The sequence below is a fragment of the Benincasa hispida genome, chromosome 12, assembly GCF_027475165.1.
Source record: "Benincasa hispida cultivar pf3 chromosome 12, pf3_genome.v1.1, whole genome shotgun sequence".
Classification (NCBI taxonomy): domain Eukaryota; kingdom Viridiplantae; phylum Streptophyta; class Magnoliopsida; order Cucurbitales; family Cucurbitaceae; genus Benincasa; species Benincasa hispida.
In genome coordinates, this window is record NC_143489.1 from 75923543 (window position 1) to 75946490 (window position 22948).

Sequence of the window (22948 nt, forward strand, 5' to 3'; positions counted from 1 at the left end):
TTTTATACACTAGGGCAGATGGAAGAATATATAAGGTATAGAATATGTCCTAGGATACATGTCTCTCTTATTGGCTTATTGGCTTTAGTTCAAGTGGGATATTGTTAGGTCTTATACCCTAAAGCGTCATGGTTAATTGATTATTTTATATATGTAATATTTAATTATTCATTACAGGAAAAATCCATCTACTAAGCAACTCTTGATTTGGTCTCTCTAGCTAAGACAAGTGTTCAATTTTTAATCTTAAATTTGCAAGTTAAACTCCATGGTAAGTTTTTCTTTCAAACATTATTTTTCTAAAATATATATATTTTCATATACATTTAATAAATTATAGAAGGACAATAAAACAATCTTTAATCGAAATATGTAAATTTTAGCAAGATTATTCATTAATTAATTAGTGCAGTGATGGAACAAAATTCTGTACAAGACTATTGAAATTACTGAAAATTGACTCAAAGTTTAAATTTTGCAATATTTATCACAATCCAAAGTCTAATTTGATTAAAAAAAAAATTGATTACAACATGACAAGTTTAAAAGTAGAAATTGATTTTTTCCCCTCTCTTTAAAGTTTTATATGTTATAGCTCACTTTAATACAACTCGATTAAGATGCTCTAAATACCTTTATTATAAATTAAAAAAAATTAAAAAATAAATCATACAAAACAATAAAATAAACTGATTTTGTAGAAAGCAAGAAGCACCAGTGGTCTAGTGGTAGAATAGTACCCTGCCACGGTACAGACCCGGGTTCGATTCCCGGCTGGTGCATTCCAACTCAGAGGTTATTGGCGATGATGAAATTAGCGTTGACCGTGAAGACTTGGGTCTCTCACAACCGTCTGATCTTCGGACGACATAATCAACGCACCGAGCCTATCCTCCTTTTTTTTATCCTCTTTTTCCCCTCCAACACATTAATAACTTGGCTATTTAATTCTCCATATATATATTTTAATTATAATGTAATATGTGTCTTTTTTTTTTTTTTTTTTTTTTGTTAATTTTGATCTCTAAACTAAAAACGATCGTTTTAGTTCCTAAATATTTTTTAAAAGTGCTTATTTTATTCACCCTAAATTGAATCCAACACTAAAAGTAAATACAATTAGGTAAACACTTACATCTTTCGTGAGATCAATAGACACATAGGGGAGAAACTTGCAAACATTTATGAAAGAAGTTTATATTAAAATATTTAGGAAAAAACTATTTTATAGGAGTTGTGGATTACCCCTCCAAATTTGTGGCAAGTGAGATAGATAAATAATCCTCTCAATCAAATGCCTTCAAATAAAAAAAAAATCCAAAATAAAAAAACAAACAAACATCATTAGTTAATCACATGAATTATTTTCATTCATGGCCAATGTTAGAAATTATTCATTTTAAGTTTAATCATCTAAATTTATTGACAAAAGAACAAATATGAATAAAGAAAAAATAACTTTTCTTTTTTTGTTAGACAATAACAAAAGAAAAAATAACTAATCGCTGAATAAAAAAGTTATTGGGTGACATGATGTGCCTCATAAAAACACTTACGCTGACAAAAATTACTACTTTGACAACCATCACCACACCACAAAAGTTTCTTTTAGAAGATTGTTGGTCTAGCATTGAGAGATATTTTGAAGATGATCTAAATTTTCCAAGCAATTTTCTATCCATTCATGACCGATTTTAAAAACCATTTGTTTTACGTTTAATCATCTGAATTAATTGGCAAAAGAAAAAAAAATATCAATAAAGGAAAAAAAAAAAACTCATGATGTGCCTCGTGAAAAAAACTCATCCCGGTAAAGATTTCTCCTATGACGATCATCACCACATCAAAGTTTCTTTTGAGAGATATTTGGAAGACAATATAAATTTATGTTACTTTCCCAAGTAATCTTCTATTTATAACTCTTCATTATATTGTTGGGATTTAGATCTTTCATGATGAGGTATATTCCAAAAAAAGTGGTTTTAGAACATGTAATAACTCTTCATCATATTGTTAAGATTTGCATTTTTTTAATGGATGAGATGTCTTTTCAAGAATGTGGGTTTAGAACGAATGGGTATAAGGATAGAATAGGTACTTTGAAAAAAGTAAGGGCAAAAAGGGAAGATAAAAATTATCTCATTTTAGCATCATTTATATATGTTATAGATTATAGAAAGATTATAGATATGGATATAAATTTCTTTAAGACTAAAAGATTGTCTTACAAATATAGAAAGATCGACACTTTTACAATATTACATAACATAAAAAACATTTTCTCAACTAAATCTATATTGCATTAAATGTGGCAAAATGAGAGAATCTTCAACTCCTCATTTTGCCCTCCACTTTTAGTAATATTTCTATTTTTTCCTCAACTCCTATTTAAGGGCAAATCTAAAATCAGCAAATCAAAACACACCTTCTCACTCTAGTATCTCTTAATAATAACTACATGTGTGTTTGAAACATACCCTCGACTCTTATTTAAGTGGGGCAATTCATAAATCAATTTCTACACATTTAACAAGAAAAAAATGCATCATCAAAGAAGATATCTCATCTATACTCTTGAAAAGTTAAGGAAAAAAGAAAAAACACCAGAGTTACGTGAAAAACCCTAGACCAGGGAGAAAAAACCACGATAAGAGTTTTTATTTTAAATTCAGATACACAGTACACAATACAAGAACATGTATAAATAACCAAACAATGAGAAACCCTAGACTGATAAAAGACAAAAACGCCCTTAAGGCTAAAATATAATTTCAACACTCCCCCTCAAGTTGGGGCGCAAATGTCAATGAGACCCAACTTGCTAACACAGGTGTCAAAAGTTTGTCTGGGTAACCCTTTGGTGAGAACATCCGCAACTTGTTGGCTGGACGGAACATAAGGAATGCAAATGCTACCGTTATCCAGTTTTTCTTTGATGAAGTGTCGGTCAATCTCAACGTGTTTGGTTCTGTCATGTTGAACTGGATTGTGTGCAATATTAATGGCAACCTTGTTATCACAGTAAAGTCTCATCGGGTCATGACTTTCTTGATGTAGATCTACCAAAACCTTCTTCAACCAAATCTCTTCGCATATACCCAAGCTCATAGCCCTATATTCGGCTTCGGCACTACTTCTAACCACGACGTTTTGCTTCTTACTTCTCCAGGTAACTAAGTTTCCCACACAAAGGTACAGTATCCTGAGGTAGATTTCCTATCTGTAACAGAACCGGCCCAATCAGAATCTGTGTAGGCCTTGATACACCTTTCATCATGCTTTCTGAAAACCAAGCCCTTTCCAAGAGAAGACTTCAGATACCTCAAGATGCGTGTGATTGTCTCCATGTGTCTTTCACAAGAAGCCTGCATGAACTGACTGACCAAGCTAACTGCATATGATATATCAGGTTTGGTATGTGACAGATATATCAGTTTCCCCACAAGCCGTTTATCTTTCTTTGTTCACAGAAACATCATCTGCTGACTCTATCAGATTGAGGTTGGCTTCTACAGGTGTATCCGCAGGTTTACACCCTGTCATTCCAGTTTCTTTCAAAAAATCGAGTGTGTATTTCCTCTGAGACACTGAGATCTCTTCTACTGATCTTGCTACCTCCATTCCTAGAAAATATCGCAAGGTGCCGAGATCTTTTATCTCAAACTCATCTGCCATTCGTCGTTTCAACCTGTCAATTTCTGCTGAATCATCTCCTGATAGTATAATATCATCAACATAGACAATCAATACTGTTATTTTTCCTGGTGCTGACTTTTTAGTGAACAAGGTATGATCTGAATGCCCTTGAACAAACCCCTTAGATTTAATAAAGGTGGTGAATCGAGCGAACCAAACTCTAGGGGACTGCTTCAGTCCATACAAGGATTTTTTCAATTTGCACACCTGATTGCCAAACTGGGCTTCAAAACCTGGAGGTTGGTTCATATAAACCTCTTCTCTCAGTTCATCATTCATAAACGTATTTTTCACATCCAACTGATGGAGAGGCCAGTCTTGATTAACAGCCACAGAAAGGAGGACACGAATAGTATTAAGTTTTGCCACAGGTGAGAAGGTTTCTGAGTAATCCACTCCATACGTCTGAGTGAATCCTTTTGCAACCAATCTGGCCTTATATCTGTCGAGAGTTCCATCTGACTTGTATTTGACAGTAAACACCTACTTGCACCCTACGATTTTTTGCCCTCTCGGAAGACTAACCAGATTCCATGTTTTGTTAGTCTCAAGGACCCGCATCTTCTCCATAATTGCACCTCGCCATTCAGGAATTTTCAGAGCCTTGTGCACATTGTCCGGAATTATCACATTATCCAGGCTAGTGGTGAAAATCTCGTAGACAGGTTACTATAAGACAAAAAGCTTGTCATAAAGTGTTTGGTGCACGACCTAGTACCTTTTCGCAGAGCTATCGGTAAATCCAAGGTAGCATCAACCTCAATCTCATTGGTCTTGTCAACCTGTTGATCTATACCTAACTGTTGTTCATTTGCAGTCCCCTGAGCACCACTGGGCGTTTCATTATTGCCATCATCCCTGACTGCACTGTCATCATCTCTGACTTCACCTGAGTCCCCTATATCACCTTCAACATACTCATTGTCATTATGACTAGGGGTACCTTGACCTGAGCCGGTTTCAGTTCTGACTCTTGAACACCTTCCGACGAAGCAACAGGGGAAACAATTTCAGGAACCATTTCCTTTCGGAGATACTTTCGATAGTAGGTTATCCAAGGCACTTGTTTTGTAGGAAGGATATGTTCATTTGTTTCTGTTTCAGGGATAGGTTTGGGAAACAAGTCTAAGAGAACAGAGTAGGTGGAAGTGTTAGCTTCTTCACTCGAAGTCTCCCCCTGAAGAGGACTAAGGGGAAAGAATGGCTTGTCATCCAGAAATGTGACATCCACGGTGACAAAATACTTTCGAGAGAAAGGCTGAAAGCACTTGTAGCCCCATTGATGGAGCAGATAACCAACAAAGACGTATTTTTGGGCCCTAGGAGCAAATTTACTTTGGTGAGGACCATGATTATGGATGAACAAGGTGCACCCAAAAACTCTAAGAGGAACATCAGGGAAAAGGCGAGTGGACGAGATGGATTCTTTAAAATGTTCTAAGGGGGTTTGGAATTTGAGCACACGGGAGGGCATCCAATTTATGAGATGAGCTGCAGTAAAAACAGCATCCCCCCCATAGATAAGGGGGTAAGGATGCAGGTATCATGAGGGATCGCACTACTTCAATGAGGTGGCGATTTTTCCGTTCGGCCACCTCATTCTGCTAAGGTGTATAGGCACAGAAATTTTTGTGGACAATTCCTTTCGAGTTTAAAAACTCACGAAGGGTCTGATTAACAAATTCACGCCCATTGTCACTTCGAAGAACGGAGATTTTGGTATTGAACTGGGTTTCGACGGTAATGTAAAACTGTTGAAAGACCGTCGTCACTTCAGACTTGTCTGTAAGAAGAAACATCCATGTAAGACGAGTGTGATCATCGATGAAAGTAACGAACCACCGTTTACCTGATACCGTTGTGACATTCGAAGGGCCCCAAACGTCACTATGTATCAGGTGGAAGGGCCGGGAAGGTTTGTAGGGTTGTGAGGTAAAAGACGCCCTAGGCTACTTAGCATGGATACAAACATCACATAACAAAGATGACACATTCACATTACGAAATAAATGGGGAAATAGATATTTCATATAATGAAAATTTGGATGTCTAAGACGAAAATGTCATAATAAGAAATCAGTTTCAGAAATAGTAAGAGAAGACAGTAAACAAGTGCTAGATAAACTCCTAAACGAAGCATTGTCGGAAAGAAAATAGAGCCCGCTATTGTATCGGGCAGTGCCAATCATCTTCCCCGAACTCAGGTCCTGAAACAAAACAGTATCTGGTGAGAACACAACTTTGCAGTTCAAATCTTTGGTTAACTTACTGATTGATAACAAATTATAGGATATTTTTGGCACATGTAAGACATTATGCAAAATCAGTCCTTGAAGTGGGGATAAGTGGCCTTTTCCTGCACGGGGGCAAATGACCCATCTGCAATTCTTATTCTCTCATTTCCAGCACTTAGATAATAGGAGAGGAATTGGTTAGATGATCCAGTTAGATGGTCTGTTGCTCCAGAATCAAGAATCCAGGATTCATCTCCCTCAGCAAAGAAACTAAAGGAATGAGGAGTACCTGACTGTGCAATACTGCCGATTCCGACCGTACCTAGATCCACTTGGCTCGTCCCTGGAGGGGCACCATCAACAGCTTCACTAACGAAGGCGTGACTAGACTTAGATTTATTGTTCGGAGGACGCCGCTTGCTATTTGGAGGTCGGCCATGTAATTTCCAGCATTGATCTTTCGTATGCCATGGTTTCTTGCAATGCTCACAAATTGGAGGGTTCTTTCCATTCTGTTTGTCATTTTCTGAACCCGATAACTTGACTCCAAACGCAGCAGAGTCCAGGGTATTAGGCATTGTACCATTCATAGCGCTGGTTCGATCTTCTTCCAATCTGACCTCGGAGTAAGCTTCCATCAAGGACGACATTGGTTTTTGTCCCAAAATTCGGCTCCGAACATCATCAAACTTCGAGTTTAAGCCAGCCAGAAAATCATAGACACGGTCAGCCTCCTTAATCTTCGAATACTGAACCCCGTCAACTAGGCAATTCCAAACTATTTCTCGACATAGATCCATCTCCTGCCACAACAGTGATAATTTATTGAAATAGGATGTTACGTCGAGTGTCCCTTGCTTGCACTCATGCACCTGTTTTCTCAAGGTATAAAGGCGTGAAGCATTCTGCCTCTTCGAGTAAAGTTTCTGGACAGCTTCCCAGATATCCCGAGCAGAAGCTGAGAAAAGAAGAGGCTTACCGATCTAAGGCTCCATACTATTTATTAAAATTGAGCGAAGGAGAGAATCCTCCCCCTTCCATATCCGTTCCTGAGGATCATCAGGGTTTGGTCTGGGTATTTTCCCTGTTAGATACCCGAACTTGTGCCGCCCCTCGAGAACCATCCTCACAGATTGTGACCAAGCAAAATAATTTTGTCCATTAAGTTTTTCGCCAATGGAAATTCCTGCAGAATTGCCTACAGACCTAGACATAATGTTTGTGAAAGGAAAAGTAGGGTAAGTAGTTACCGGAGTTTCTAAACATAACGAAACCCCCGGGTATGTATCTGGTAGAAAATCTATTGAAGGATTGGCCGAAGATCTAACAACTGCTCCAAGTGCAGAAATTTGGTGTTGAAGGTTTGCCAGTTGCTATTGAACACTAACAGTCCCACCATGAATCGTTGTAGGTTGTTCTGCCCATAAACCCCTGAAGATATCGTTTCTGTCGGTGTGGGAAAACCAATAGGAGGAGTTGGCTGACCAGAGGAAAAATAGTGGGAGACAAGAAGTTGCTGTAAAGGGTTCGACTGAACCGGGTTTGGTTGAACCAGGTTCGACTGGACCGGGTTCGGTTGGATCGGGTGGTTTAAATGACGTTGTGGGTTCTGGTAGACCGATATATCGGGCACATTTAGAGGGCTTGGAAGATTCGAAGATGGAAAACTAGATGATATTGATGGGTAGACAGAACTAGGTAACGTCGGAAGGGAGAACGACTGACCTGAAACACTTCCGTCGGTGGGATCTGGAGCGGAATCAGCAACTATAAAACCCGGCGGCTGGAAAACATAGAAGTCGACGGCGGACGCTCGTATCTAGGCTGGGCTGACGGCGGATGGTCGAGTCTCGACGGCAACGGCGGCAGTATGGTTGAAGTCGTCGTCGGCAGTGGCGGGGGTCCTCTGACGGCAGTAACGGCTGGATCGATTAAGGCTGGTTGAATCTGAATCGGTCCAATTAATGACCATAGGTATTGATCGACGGTAGCCCTAATTTCAGTACTGTTAGAGTTTTCTCTTGGAGTTCCATCCCCTACTAGAGTCGATGACTGAATCTTTTCTAAGTTCTCATCACCATGCTCTGATACCATCTTTAAAAGTTAGGGAAAAAAAAACACAAGAGTTACGTGGAAAACCCTAGACCAGGGAGAAAAAACCACGATAAGAGTTTTTATTTTTAATTCAGATATACAGTACACAATACAAGAACATGTATAAATAACCAAACAATGAGAAACTCTAGATTGATAAAAGACAAAAACGCCGTTAGGACTAAAATATAATTTCCACATATACATATAAGATCTATATTTTATGGGACGATAGAATTGAAAGCTAAGGAAATTCAAGAAGAGTTTCAAGACATACAATGACTAGAAATTTATTTATAGAGTAGTAGGACATACAACTATTAGAGGTTTGTTTATATTTTACATGGCTTTTCAAGTTTTCGTTTTAAAATTAATTCCTTTAGACCCAAAACAAAAAATAGTTATCATCGTGTGAATAAAAGCAAAGATGGGAGAAAGAAAAGAGTGACAGCTTTAAAAAAAAAATAATAATAATAATAAATTAATTAATTAATTAACTCCTATTGAAATGCAGAGTTTTAATAGGATTTTTTCTAATTTGGATATTTTTTTAAAAATCTGCTAGAGAATCTTTAGAAAGATTTATTTTTTTAAGATTATTAAATGAAGTATTTCGTATTTTTTTCTCTCTTTTAGTATTGCTTTTCATTTGTCTAGATTCAAATTCAGAGAGAATTAGTTTAATATGTTTTAATGTTTATTTGACTAAATTCAAATTTAGAGTGATTTAGTTTAATATGTTTATTACGTTTTATATCTAAACAGTTCCATTTTATTTTGATATACACATTTGTGTTATTTTGTTTGTGTATTATTTTGTTTCCGTTTCTTTAATCTCTAGGGATATTTTTTAAGATTTGAAAAATGTTTTATTTTTAGTATTAAATTCAAATTTAGAGAGATTTAGTTATGTGAGATTCATTTTATTTTTATACACATTTATTTTTAATCATTAGGTGTTTATTTTCAAGATTTTATTGTGATAAAAATCATCACATAAGGTTTATCATTTTTTTTCTATCTTTTTCTTTCATAGTAAAAAAATATTTTATTCCACCGAAAATATTATATATATTTTTAGTTGATGGGATAAGTTTAATCCGTATGTTTATTACTTTATGATAATATTTTTCTCTTGAAAACAAAATCTCTACCATATATATTAGAATTTTTAACTCCCCCATTGCTTTAATTTTTTTAATAATATTTATTTTACCCTTAAGATCACTTCATTATACGTACCTTTTCGGCCTTGGCCAATAAGAAAATAAGTTTTTAGGAAAGGGTCATATGGTCACTATCCTTCATCATACTTAACTTTTCTGCCAATAAGTGTCTGACATGTTTTAGAAAAACCAATAAAACAAAAAGAAATTTTTAAGAAGAAAGGGTATTGAAAAATTCTCCCTCCCTTCTTCCATTTTCAAAGAGTAACAATTGGAGAGGAACAACCACTTAAAATCGAGAGAAATATAGAGAGAAGTGAATCAGTTACTAAGATGGAGATGATGGTGGAAGATGCTTTTAGAAATTTGGAAGTTCCTATGGGTCAATTTCTTCCTTTTTTTTCCCCTTATAATGGATCTCCCACCCACAACCATACCATGCTAAAACAAGGGTTAACATGTCTATGGATATAAAAAATTAAAGAAAAGTGATTTTGAATGATATAATCTCATGTTATTGGTATGATATGATTTTCTCATGTAATTAAAAGTAATGTTGAATTTTGAATTATTCATATTAGAGAAAAAAAAAATCGAGGAAACATCGTGAAAAATTAAGGAAAGATTGATTACGCTATTGATTTTTTATCAATCAAATTCCAAAATCACACTTTTTTATACTCTTAGAATCACTTTAAATGATTTTTTTTTCTAAAATTAATTTTGTTTATTTACAAAACAAAATTATTTTAAGGTGAAGTGATTTTTGACAATGACAAAAGTAGTCTTGGTCTATCTCAAAAAGAAAAGAAAAAAATAAATAATATTAATCATGCCAAAACTACTCCCGAACATAGGCTTAATTTATTGGGTTAGTAACATAATCATAGGTTGACATTTTTTTTTAAAAAATTCAACCTTTCATATTTCAAAAAGTTTGCTTAATGTCAATATTGGTCCTTCAAAAAGTTTTGCCTCTTACAAAACTGCTAAATTTCATGTCCAATATTTGTATTTTAAAAATAATGAAATTTATATTTGTTGAATCATTTCATATTCCATATAACCCAATAAATCATATATATTATTTTAGATATTATCTCTTAAATACTTTATATTTTACATTTACTATTCAAATAAAAGTAATAATAATAATTTATGTTGTAAATGTTCTCTAACTAGTATTACAAATTTAGAACTGAGAGACTCTCCTTGTATTATTGACTACCTTTGAACTCCTTTTTAGTGGTAAGATATATCTTCTCACAAATACCAAAAGTTCACATTTTTACAATTTTAATAAAAACGCTCTTTCAACTAAATATCTATCTATCTATCATTTTAAGATATTACCAGCTTAACATTTTAAGCAATTCAATCTCAAGCATTATATATTTTATGAACCTATTTTATGTTATATCTGCATTAGTATATAATTATATTTTCAAATTTCCACTATTGAATCATAGAATTCAAAAATGTTTTTCTGGAACAAATTTGACAAGCCAATATTCAATGAATCCACTAAGAAAACCAAAAGAAAAAACAAACAAACAAACCAATCAAATAACAGGAAACTGGATTATTTGACACAACTCTGGGACTTTCCGAAAAATGAGAAACTAGAAATATAAACGGTTCTCAAAGACTTCGACTTGTAAATAAAACAAGAAACACCAAAACCAAATCAAACGACCTCTTTTAAAACCCAACCCAACCAATGCATTTAAAGTAAATTATAGTATCAGAAATCAGAACATTAAATAGAATTCCAAGCCAACCAATGCATATGCGAAGAGAAAATGAAGTGTGAAAAATGTGCAGCATTTCTGATAATTCATAATTGTTCGGTTCTCCAATTAACTCAGAACGAATTAAATTGATTTAAAGACAAGCTATTGTTTATCAAACAGGAACCTAAAGTAACATAATCATCGTTCTAATAAAAGGGCTTAGAGAGATCATCTTTCTCCAAAATCCGAAAATCAACACCTGTTTAATTCTTCTTCTTCGTTTTTTCTTGCCACCAACAAAAATCAGGCAGTTGTTTGGACACCCATCTTACAGGAGGTTGTTCTTCAACTCCCACAATGCATATATCTAAGAAATTGGATGTCGTCTCCTGTACCATACAATTTTGGGAAAAATTAGAACCCTACACAACCTACTTCATCTCACCTACTATTTCAGTACACAACTACAGAGATGGGAGATCGAATCTTCAATTTCTAGAGAGGAATGTTATAACAATTACCGTTAAGCTAAGGTCATCTCTCCTACAATTTGCAACTTTTTGTTTAATTTATTAGCTTACCAAGATAAATCTTACTAAATAATTTGCTTAGCTCTTAGAACATCTCTACTATTTGCAACTTATTGAGTCTTGTACTTCAAAAAGCTTTTCATAAATGTTCTTTTTTAGGGACGGTTAGGGATGCTGAGTTAAGATAGGATGTCTGGAGTTCATATGTATGTGGAGTTCATGTCTGTATTTGAGATGCAGAGTTATTTGACCTGAATTCATGTCTGTGATACAGTTTTTTGAACTCTAAATAATATGTTTTTACTAAACTTTTTAATTCAGTAATTCTACCCATCATTATTTGAATAAAATATGGATTGTAATTTTTTTCTTTTAATTGTTAAAACTTTTCTTTTTCTTTTTGAGGCAATGAACAACAATTAACCCATTACATTTCTGGTAGAAATATGGTTAAATAAAATGAGAAACCAAAGAGAAATCAATACTTTTTATTCCTAATTTTTCTCCATGAATTTCATTATCTTCTTATTTTTCTTCTTCTTCCTGTTGCTCTATATTTTTACTATGTAATGATTTTTTTTAATTAAATCTCTCTCATCATCTTAGTAGCTAATGGAATGTCACCATATTTCTTCAACAATTTCACTTTCAATTCCTCTAAATTTGAAAGATCACCAAGGAACAAATCTCTATTTTTCACTAAATCTTGCTCGAAAATATTCCAGGAAAAAGAATTTCATTTTATGTTTTTTTATATGTTATATACTTTTCAACTACATACTTATTTTTCGTTAAAATATTCTTAACACTCATTTGAAATGTGAATTCAATCAAATAAAAATATTTTTTTACAATTTTTTACGTATAAATATTGCATTTAATGTAGACAAAATAATATTTTATTTTTATATAAGCAACCACCTTACAACATACTTTAACAACCATCAGTCTTATAATAGTCGAAAATGGTTGTCAAAGTTGATTATCGAAGATGCTTTCATTAGAGTTTGTAGTCGGAGGTGGTTGTCGGAGCCTGAAGTTGGTTGCATAGTGGTATTGGAGTTGGTTGTCGAAGTTTGTCATTGGAAGTGGTTTTCAAATCCCGGAATTGGTCGGACAAAGGTGGTCGTCGAAATTGATCATCGAAGATAATTCTTGCCAGAGATTGTAGTCGGAGGTGGCTATCGGAGCCCGAGTGTTAATCACATGAAGGTAGTATTAGAGTTGATTTTCGGGGTTTGTCGTCGGAGGTGATTGTCGAAACCCCGAGTTGGTCGTCGGAGCCCGGATTTCATCGTCGGAGTTGTCATCGGAGGTGGTTTTCAGAGCCCAGAGTTGGTCGCCGGAGTTGTCATCGGACGTGGTTGTCGGAGCCCAGAGTTAGTTCCCGGAGTGTGGTAGTGGTCGATGGGTGAAACCATTAAAAACATTGGAAGGGAGACTTGGGATGAGTTGGTAAAATATACCAACTCAATTCTACCAACATTTAATGTTAGTAGGCCAAACAATGAGTTGGTATATTATACCAACTCAACTCAACTCATGTTGGTGAGCTAAACACCCTCTTAAAATTATATCTATTTAATAAGCTATGTTCTTAAAACTTCTTGTAGTAAACTGATCTCAAACAAAATGGGCATTGGCAATATAATGTTTTAAACTAAAGAAACTAATGGCAGTGGCTGATCTACCAGGCACGAAAAAGAAATATGACCCTTCCATTCAAGTAGTTTGAGACTAAATGTTTTAAAACATTATAAGACTTCTTGAATGCAGCAAAAGAAGGTGAAATATTACCTCTTTGGTCGACTTCGATCTTCCTCGTAGTCCATTACTCCACCAGGTTCAGAGTAGATCTCCTCATGCTCTCGGATGTCAATGTTGGCCTGCTTACAGTTTGTAACTTCTGCCACAATGTAAGTAAGACACATCGACTAATATATCCCAGTATTCGAGTAAAGAGTCAGCGAATTTTATTTCAATATTTTAGCCATTGATGATTCAGAGGTTATAGAATGGTGTAATTTTGTTCTAAATTCATTTTCCCATTTAAAAAAAACACAAAAATGAATTTCATTTTTCTACATCAAGAAAGCTTCACATCTTTGTAGGTGCACTAGGTTATGCCAATGAGAACCACAACTTGACACTCCAATGTATAATGAATAAAATCTCAGAAACAAAATATTCTTTTGATAACCATTTTATCTCGAATGTGAACACCCAACTGAAAAAGCTAGGGTCACAGTTGGGACTTGAATTTAAAATATGCTTTGCTATTTCCGTGATCAAAACAACATTTTCTGCAGAACTAGACGGTAGAAACAAGAAAATAAGCGTGGGAAGGTCTATAATCATTTCTTTTTCTGGAAGGATGGAGGCTAATAGAAGACGGTATGTGATTTAAGGATGTCCCAGTCAAGAATTTCTGCATGGTTTAGCCTTCGTTTCAAACCAGTCTCAAATAATGCTTCATTCCATAATGATTGCATACTTGCTGCTTTCCTATCTCAAGTTTGAAATCCCCAGGTGATGGGAATGCAATTGAGGTAGTAATATTATTAGGGTATTAAGAGGGCGTTTGGGACAAGGACTATCAGACTATAATAACTACCTCTTGCTACAGTAGATACTATTTTGTAGTCCCCAATTAGCTACAGTCAACACTATTTCAAAATCCTCATTTTATTACAATATTTATTATTTGCTACGGTTTTTACTATTTTACATTCATCATTTTTTTTTATTATTATTTACCACAGTATTTACTATTTCCTTCTCAAATTAAAATAGTTTACACCTCGAATACATACTACTTTAACCCAAACTAAAATAATTTACACCCCAAACACAAACTATTATAACCCAACAATAATAACCTAGGATTATAATAATCAACTCCTTGTCCCAAATGCCCCCTAAGAGTCTATTAGACATTAGTTAACGAATTGGATATAAACAAAAGGGGTGAGATGAGATTGGTAAGCAATTAGTGGGTTCAAACTTGAGCAAAAGGGGAGAGTCCAAGTACCTCAAAATCTAATTTATCTTCTAGTACTCTTTTGGTTATCTAGTTTCTATCAAAGTGGTACTAGAGTATATCAACTCCAACCATAGAGTTAGTTGATACAGTGAGGACTCTACGTAAAGAGATTGATCAATTTGAGAGGCATGTTAGACTTGGTATTCCATGGGCTTGTATCCTTAAAAATATTACGCAAAATTACTTCCCTAGCTTTTGAAAAGCATGCGCAGCCAAGAAATCAATAACCGTTCCTCTAGTACCAAAGCCCCGTTGCTCATGCTCCCAATATCAAAAGTAAACTCAACCTCACCCTCCTTCAACGAACACCCTTCCCCTAGGAAAAACAAGGAATTCATCTAAGGGATAAATGATTAGGATCACTTTTTTTTCTAGTTTGAATTCCTTGACCACTTGCACAATAGAGGGAGATGTCAAATGATTGAGAACAGGAGATGGAGGTCAAGAAGGTGGTTCGAAGTTTGAACTCCACAGCAAAAACACTTTGAATTTCTCCTTGACGATTGTCTACCTATCTGCAACAAAACCTTTCAAAATAAAGAGAGAAGACCTTCAACCTATAGAACTTCAGAGCTACAACTCAGCAGTTTGCGAGCATTCGATATCACTTGCATCCCAAACACCAACTTTTCCTATGGGAAAACACTTCGCACAGAAAAAAAAAAGATAATAAAGTAAATAAAAATCCCGCCAAGTAATCCCTCACAATGCCACCATAACCAAAGACAACCTCCATTAACCGATCCATGAACTTTGCCTTGAACCATATGACAGAATACAAGTTCATGTGGCTGCTTAAAACTTCTCTTCAATACACTACCAAACATCAAGGACCAAAACAATTTTTTATGCAAAATAGGGACTACAATATATAATAATATTGAAAATATAAGAACCAAATTTGAATAAAACCAGTGAGAGTTCAGCTACCAATATGGTTGTTGGGGATGCTAGGAGATTAGAATCTTGAAACACTAAAGACGAGAACCTGAGCCAATTGTAATAAAGAAGCTTTTTCTTCTATTCAGTTACGGTTCGATTTGTTGGGATGTTATTGGAGGTTAGGCTTGTAAAAGATTCAAGGCAAGTTAGAAGTGTGAAATTTCAGCTCCCTGAGTTAACTAGTAAGGAGTAAAGTACATTTTCTAAAAAGCAAATAAGATGAGAGCGGCGTTTGACAGGATGCTTTTCACTTTATGATGGCCAGAGAACAAAAGTTATCAAAATTTTCAGATTATATTAGTTTTACCTTTGCTTCAGGTTTTTTTTTTTTTTTTTTGTGGGGGGGGGGGAGAGAGAAAGAAACAAAGATATAAAGGGGAACAACCTAGGGGCAAAGAGGACAGAGGTGAGAAACCTCTCCCCAAAAAGAACTAAATCAGCAAAGCCTCTCAAAACAAAGATATGTAATTCTCTTTTCTTATTTTAGTTCTAAGAGAATTGATCCTTGTAAAATAATATTCTTAATAAATATTGGTAAGAGAAGTGTTCAGCCATCAAAAGCAGTAGACAAAACATATTTCAATTTCAACTGACCTTCAAGGAAAGTGACTCCTTTACTTCGTCCATCCTATCCTTGTATATTATTTTCTCAATAAATATTGGTTTTCCACAAAAAGAAAAAGTAATCAACTATCAACAGCAATTAAGACGATACTTATTTCAACTGACCTTCAAGGAAAGTGATTTCTTAACTTCTTCCACCCTATCTTCAACATCCTTTCGGTGTTTCTTGTCCAATTCGCTCATATTATCGGCCCATTTTATCTTCTCTTGAATTGAGACCAATAAATTGTCTGACGTAGTCAACCTAAATACACACAGAAACAGTCAGATTTCAAATATATGCGCCACCCAATCAAATGCAGACAACAAGGGAAGGGCCATAAAATCAACTCATTGTTAATAAAGATATAGAAATCAAGTCAATAAAATTAAAAAAAATAAAGGAAAAAAAAAACATGGACACATACAACTATGAAACTACAAATAATCAAGAGAATGTGAAATGAAGTTGCAAACGATACTAAAATGCTTGATACTTGAGGTGGCAAAAGAACTAGTATCTCAGCAATTTATGATAAAACTTGGTAAGGCCACAGTTGATCGTTCCTGGCATGCACGAAACAACTTCTTGAGCAAGTGCTTTCCTTAAAAGGGCCCAGCCCCCATGAAACATAAACAAGTAAATTACCAATTTGATAGTGTTCGTATCATGCTTCCAAGTTGCCCAGGTCTCAAATCTCTCCCAGCAGCAAATTGGACCTGCATGTGCATATAAGAACTTCAATGGTCACAGTTTATTATCCTGTATTCTGAAAGCAAGTCTACCAAGACAAGCACAGACCTCAAAGCACCTTCGCAATTGATCCAACTTCCCTCTGACTATACCCTGAAAGCAAATAAGAAAATTTTCAGGAAATACACTCCTTGTCCATGATATTTCATGGGCATTGCTTATCCTCCCTCCCAAAAAAATGAGAAACCAATTCAATAAACTTAAAATCTTAATGGTTAGCAAGTTATGCAAAACCCTTTCAAGAATCCAAGGATGAGGGGAGTCCCAATCCTAAGATACCAGTAGGTACAAAGAGCCACTGAGCCTGAGGATTTTGAACTTTTCAGCATTTAACTGTAATTGGTATTAAGCCCTCTAAAATTTCACGTAAATGACATCGTGACAATGTTACAAGACTTGGTGGACACACTTATGAAGTACAATAAATACATGACAACACTCTGTAAACATAAGAAAAACAGTTGTGTTTGTATAACCATTTTCTATGCATTTACTTCTAAAAATTAGACTAAACAAAATATAAGGATAAAAACAATAAATATTGAGGTTAAATTACATCAAACATGTTTCTATAGATATAAATGCATCAACTTTAAATTACCTTATTGTATGGAAATAATATATACCTTCCTGTAGAAAAATAATATATATGAGTTAAATTACCAATTTAGTCCTCAAACTTTTAAGTTTGTGTCTATTTGGTCCTTAAACAATCAAAAGAGTGCCTAATAGAACCCTAAACTTTCAGTTTTGTGTCTAAAAAGTCCCTGAACTTTTAATTTTGGTTCTAATATTCAATTTCAATTTTATATAGATATTAACTTTTGAAAATTTACAGACTAAATAGACAAACCTGAAAGTTCAAGGACTAAACTTGTAACTTATCCATATATATTTGATAAATGTGTATTCTAGACAAGCATATGAAGATTAAAAGAAAGTTAATTTATTAAGTTCAAGGATTTGTTTTGACCATCCTAATACTGGTAAGAAGAATCAATTAAGCCACGTTGGTACTAATATCATAATACTGCCAAGAAGAATCAATTAAGTTCGAATTGGTACTAGTATCCTAATACTGGAAGTAAGAAGAATCAATCAAGTACAAACTGTAGAACATACCGCATACATGCATTCATTAATAAGAAAATCCTCCAGTTCTCGTACATTTGTAACATCTAATTCCTGCATCAGTTGGTCATAGGCCAACACCTGGGCATGAAATCAATGATCAGAATAGAGAAATAATTTAATGGTGAATGCCAGGAAAGTACATTTCATTATCAACTAAAAGAATTTTTTAAGAAACCTATGAGAAATGAAACAATATTGAGTATATACTAACAGTTAGCAGCTAAAGAAAGACTGAAAGGAAACAAGAATTTCATTAGAAACTACCCAGATTCATGTTTAATAGAACAGAAACAAAGACCAGGTTCCTTCTCTTTTCTTTTTCCTTTTTTTTTTTTTTTTTATCTCATAGTTCAAAATACTATATTTAACAAATCTAATATTTATTGTTTCTAAGATACTACACCTCACTTCACTGATGCTCATGCTTAGGCTTCAAAGGGCTCTGAACCCCTCTAAAAAATATTATTTTTTATAATAGTTCTCAAAATTTCAAAATAATTTTCCCAATTAACGTTTTTTTTTTTCAGAACCTTTTAAACTACCAGATTTCAATGTACCCACAGACTATTGCACCACCAAATCCCGCTCAATGGTACATTCTCAGGGAATCAATCAACTATAGGCCATCAACCATATTTTGTAACATCAACTCCAACAAGTTGTTAAATTCTCAAAGGTGAGGCAGAACAGAACTACAAACTAATTTAAATCAGCCAGATATATCTTTTTCTTGGCGCCACAAATCAGCCAGATATATCTCAAGTGGGTTCTAGAAACGTGATCAAATGTGGAGCATGAATACCTTGTTTGTCTCAGCCAATGTAAGAACAGTAAGTTGCTTTAGTTTGAGGGCTTGATCAGAGCCCAATTCTGGAAGGCAGCTGGAATTACCTGCAAAATATACCAATGACAAACTTGAATTGCATGTAGTTCATCAACAGTACACAGTTTGAAGTTGAAGTATAACAACGGAATTGTAGCTAAAGAAAATTAATTGATGGAAGCAAAGGTTAAATAGGTTAACATATCTTTTTTAAATGAAAAAATTGGACTTTCATAGAGAAAATGAAAGAAATCAACAAAAGAAAAAAGGAAAAAGAAAAGAAAAGAAAAGGCCCACAAAAAGGGAGCAAGTTACAAAAAGAGGCTCCAATCAAGTAATAAAACCTAAAGAGTAATTACAAAGAGGCCTAGACACCGAGAATAGAAAATCCAACAAGGGACCACACATCGTTGAACTATCTCTCCTTCCATGAAGATTCTATTGGTTCTCTCACCCCACAGAATAGCACAAACCTCAACCTGCCTCAAAAACAACCCTTTCTCATGAATAAGAGAACGGAGGAGAAGCTCCTCAATCTTCTCCCTGCACACTGGAAAGCTAACATAACCATAGCCAAACACCTCGAAGAAACCACACCAAACAACTCAAGCATAATCACAACTACGAAGGGTATGATCAAGGTTTTCAGTCGCCTTCATACAAAGAATACGACCATGCGGCCCAACCAAAAAGAACCCTCTAGCCATATCCAATCCAAGGTGTTGACTCTTCCATGCAAAACCTACCACACAAATAACCTTGTGCCATAAGGTATCAGCTTCAAGATTGAAACGCCAGAGGCATTCAGCTAGCCCCTGGTCCAACAACATAGAAAACCACCTTCCAATGCACAAGATGTGAGGCCATTTCCTTCGACAACCCTTCCCATAAGAAATCTCTCATCAAATTTAAATTGTCAATTTGGGTGTCCAAGTTCTTAACAAAACAAAATAAATTAGATAAATGAAATGTCATAACATTCTTGACCAACTTATATTTAAAAAAATATATCCTTTTGCATCATCAGACACATTAAACTAATGATAACACTCAATTTATACCACAAATTTTATAAAATTTTAACTCTTACTCTTGTAATCACTCCATGTTCCATATGCAAATAAGCGAAGCACGTCAAGATATACAGAATGCTCAGTTCCTTCTAACTGCAAAGGAAGAACATCAAATAAAATAATTTCATTTTACAATTCAAAGTAGTTGAAATAATCCACTAAAAACATTCGTCAATGGGTCATTTCATTTAAAAATAAATAAATAACAAATACAAATATTAATCTTTATTTATTTATTTTAAATAAATAAATAAATAGGCACCACCTCCACCACTCTAGTAGCCAAAGCACTAAAAAAAAATCAAGAAAATTATGGAGTAATTACCTTTGGTCCATATAGATCACATTTTCTTAATAGGGATGAGAATAGCAAAGAATAAAAATAAATTAATCAAATGAAATAAGTAGAACCGAATTCAACAAAAAGTCAAAGAAACAACTCAATCACTTCAAAAGGCTTAGAACTCACCACAAGCACTAGGAGCTGAGTTACCATCTATCAACTTAGGCTCACAACTGACTGAATGTCTAACAAATTACCCACCCTTAACATACATCTTCTTAGGCCCACAACCTCTAACCGTTTTACAAAATCATCTCCCATCCTTATTCACACACTGACACCCTAAATTGCATCACACAACACAATAATCTTATGCCCATTCCTGCACATTCCCCCTAAAATGATATGTATGCATCGCCTAAGGTTCCCATCCAAACCCACTGTTCCAAACTTTAGCTTGCATTCTAGGTGAAAAACATGGAACAACTATTGATGAGATGAGATGTTCCCTATAGTTTCCTTAGGTTATTGTTCTACCTACCCAATGAACACCTATAAACCCTACACTACAGCTACAGTGACAGGTACTTCCCATAACAGGAGGGCAGAAGTTCAAAGTTAGGACACATTTTAGTTGGTAATCGTTCCAACCATAATTGATAACCTTTGCCTGCCTTGAGTTGGGAGACATGGGATATTTAGTGTATTCATGAAGTAGGTAGTAGTTGCAGCTTGTATGCCAGCCACCTTCCAAGAACCATAAATGAACAATGATATTACGATTGTATGAGCATAGAAAACAGTCGCAAACTTGAAATTCAACATCTCTGTGGTGTTTATCAAATGTATTTTTCTTTAATCGTTGAATTTGTGTCAGCTGAACATGTAGGCCATCTAAGATTGCATCTCTATCTTGCAGCAACAGATCAAACGAAAGAAGATACAGGTGAGGAAGATTGACTGCAACGAACCAAGGGTGGCAGTGGGTACCATAGAGCAACTTAAATGAGTTTTCTTTTTCTTTCAGAAAACAATGTAGTATTGATATATAACGAGTAAATAGATAATTAAAATAATAAGAATTATACGAAAAATAAAGAGTAATATCCATCTGTTTCAGTTTGATTCAATACATAAAATGTTGAAAAACTAACCAAACAAAAACTATTGGGTATGGATTGGTTCAATTCAGAAGTCTATCAATTTGATTCAACTTCTAACACCTTACACCCCCATTGATGACAATGAGAGCTCCTACTTAAAAGTCGGGTTTTTGTTGGTGTTCTCATTCTTCTAGACAGAAGTGGTATTTTTACCAAAACTAACATCCACCCAACTTTAAAATGTACCATAAATCTAACTTCACCTCATAGTTTAGGCAACATAAGTTAGAAAAACGGAGACGTCCATTTTTGGTACAAAAGGATATTACGTAGCCTACTTGTCTCAGCTTGAATCAATTAAAAATAATAGTAATAAAAGATAATACACTTCATCGGCTTAGTTTCTCGAGCAATCAATAGATATCATTCATATCCCTGTCAAAGTAATTTAAATAAACAAATATATCGAAAATTTTCCCACTTAATTCAAAATTTTGAGCTTACTTCACCTGCAACATTCTTCCCCAATCAAACAGTCAAGAATTATAGAGAACAAAAAGAAACCCAATAATAACTCGCACAAAATAACCCTAGCAGTCAAAAGGTAAAGGGGAAAAAAAAGAGTAATCCGTATTTTCGAACCTCGACGACGTTGGGAACGGCAAGAATTTCCGAGAAAGCGAAGAGGGAAGGGTGAGAAGTGGCCTCAGTAACAACAGACGCAAGAGCGGAGCCTTTAAGAGAGGAAGCTTGTTTTACAAACTGATCGATGAACTCAGTTTGCTTCTGCTCAATATCCATTTTTGAGGAAATGAAAAATCTAGGAAAAGAATGGTGCAACAGATACAAACAGGAATGGAGATTGAAATCAGGGGGCAAGGCAAAGAAATTGGATCATCGAGATGGGTAGAAACAGCAAGAAATCTGGCTACGAAGCTTGAGAATTTCGATCTGACGGGGCTTGGCTTAGGGTTCTTCAGAGCAGTGAGTTGAGAGCAACACACAGCACCACTCTCCCAAAAGTTGTTACGTTATTTTGGTACTTAGCCCCCCACCGCCCTCTTTCCCTCTCGTGGATGTCTTTACCCGCAAGGCATTTTACCAAAAATCATGTTAGATCCAACATAAATACGGGAACTTATAATCGATGCTTATATTTGTCAATTTTTTTTTTTTTTTTTACTTGGATTTAAATATTATGTGGTCGTTTTACTTTTCATTTTGGTTTATTTTCATTTTATATTTTCAAAATATTTATTTTAGTATTTATACTTTCAATTTTGATTAATTTTGATTTTTATATTTTAAAAATATTAATTTTAGTCTTTATGCTCTTGAAAAGTGATTATTTTAGTCCCTTCATTTTTATTTTAAGGTATAAAAATAGTTACTTTTTTAAATTTCAAGGATCAAAATTAACCAAAGTTGAAAGTACAAAAACGAAAATAAACTATTTAAAAGTAGATTGACCTAAATGAACCAAAAGTATGAGAACCAAGGTAGTATTTAAACTTTTTTATTTTTTAAAAAAACAAGGTGTGAATATGAATTTTTGACCTCTAAGTCTGTGTTTTCATTATCTAGTCAAGAGATGCTCGAGTTAGTATAACAAAAAGTAATTTGCATGCCTTATATGTCATTGATGCACCGTTTTATGTTGTATGCCTATTATTTTATTGGATCAATTAAGTAAAAGATAATTTTTGAAGTAATCAAAAACTAATTCCCTAATTAAAC

At 34.5% G+C, this 22948-nt stretch overlaps 1 protein-coding gene and 2 non-coding genes across 6 annotated transcripts; 2 read left to right on the top strand and 1 right to left on the bottom strand.

Moving 5' to 3' along the window:
- Window positions 1–711: 711 nt before the first annotated feature.
- Window positions 712–782, top strand: TRNAG-GCC (transfer RNA glycine (anticodon GCC)). The gene has a single exon. It is a non-coding gene; the product is annotated as a tRNA-Gly (tRNA).
- Window positions 783–800: 18 nt separating this feature from the next.
- LOC120068692 (small nucleolar RNA snoR114) lies at window positions 801–889 on the top strand. The gene has a single exon (XR_005479321.2). It is a non-coding gene; the product is annotated as a small nucleolar RNA snoR114 (small nucleolar RNA).
- Window positions 890–10993: 10104 nt separating this feature from the next.
- On the bottom strand, window positions 10994–22337 carry FUS5 (Proteasome component (PCI) domain protein). Of its 4 annotated transcripts, none has more exons than XR_016525195.1 (10): window positions 21854–22337; window positions 19843–19918; window positions 18732–18820; window positions 17918–18007; window positions 16844–16888; window positions 16691–16761; window positions 16168–16306; window positions 16033–16066; window positions 13251–13339; window positions 10994–11312 (listed from the first exon to the last, which is right to left on the bottom strand). XR_016525195.1 is itself a non-coding variant. In XM_039051243.2 (10 exons), exons 1-10 carry the CDS (start codon window positions 22010–22012, stop codon window positions 11291–11293), a joined length of 834 nt encoding a protein of 277 aa, XP_038907171.1. In that variant the 5' UTR covers window positions 22013–22337; the 3' UTR covers window positions 10994–11290. The 4 variants fall into 4 exon arrangements, 3 of the variants coding, with proteins under 3 accessions (XP_038907171.1, XP_038907172.1, XP_038907173.1); XM_039051243.2 differs by having other exon boundaries at window positions 13251–13359; XM_039051244.2 differs by lacking the exon at window positions 16033–16066.
- Window positions 22338–22948: the final 611 nt, after the last annotated feature.

Coding starts and splice junctions, on each gene's coding strand:
- FUS5 (XM_039051243.2), bottom strand. CDS start 22,012: ATGGATATTGAGCAGAAGCAAACTGAGTTCATCGATCAGTTTGTAAAA. Junction 19,919..21,853: donor CCGTTCCCAACGTCGTCGAG/GTTCGAAAATAC, acceptor CTTCCTTTGCAG/TTAGAAGGAACTGAGCATTC. Junction 16,889..17,917: donor TTAATGAATGCATGTATGCG/GTATGTTCTACA, acceptor ATTTGCTTTCAG/GGTATAGTCAGAGGGAAGTT.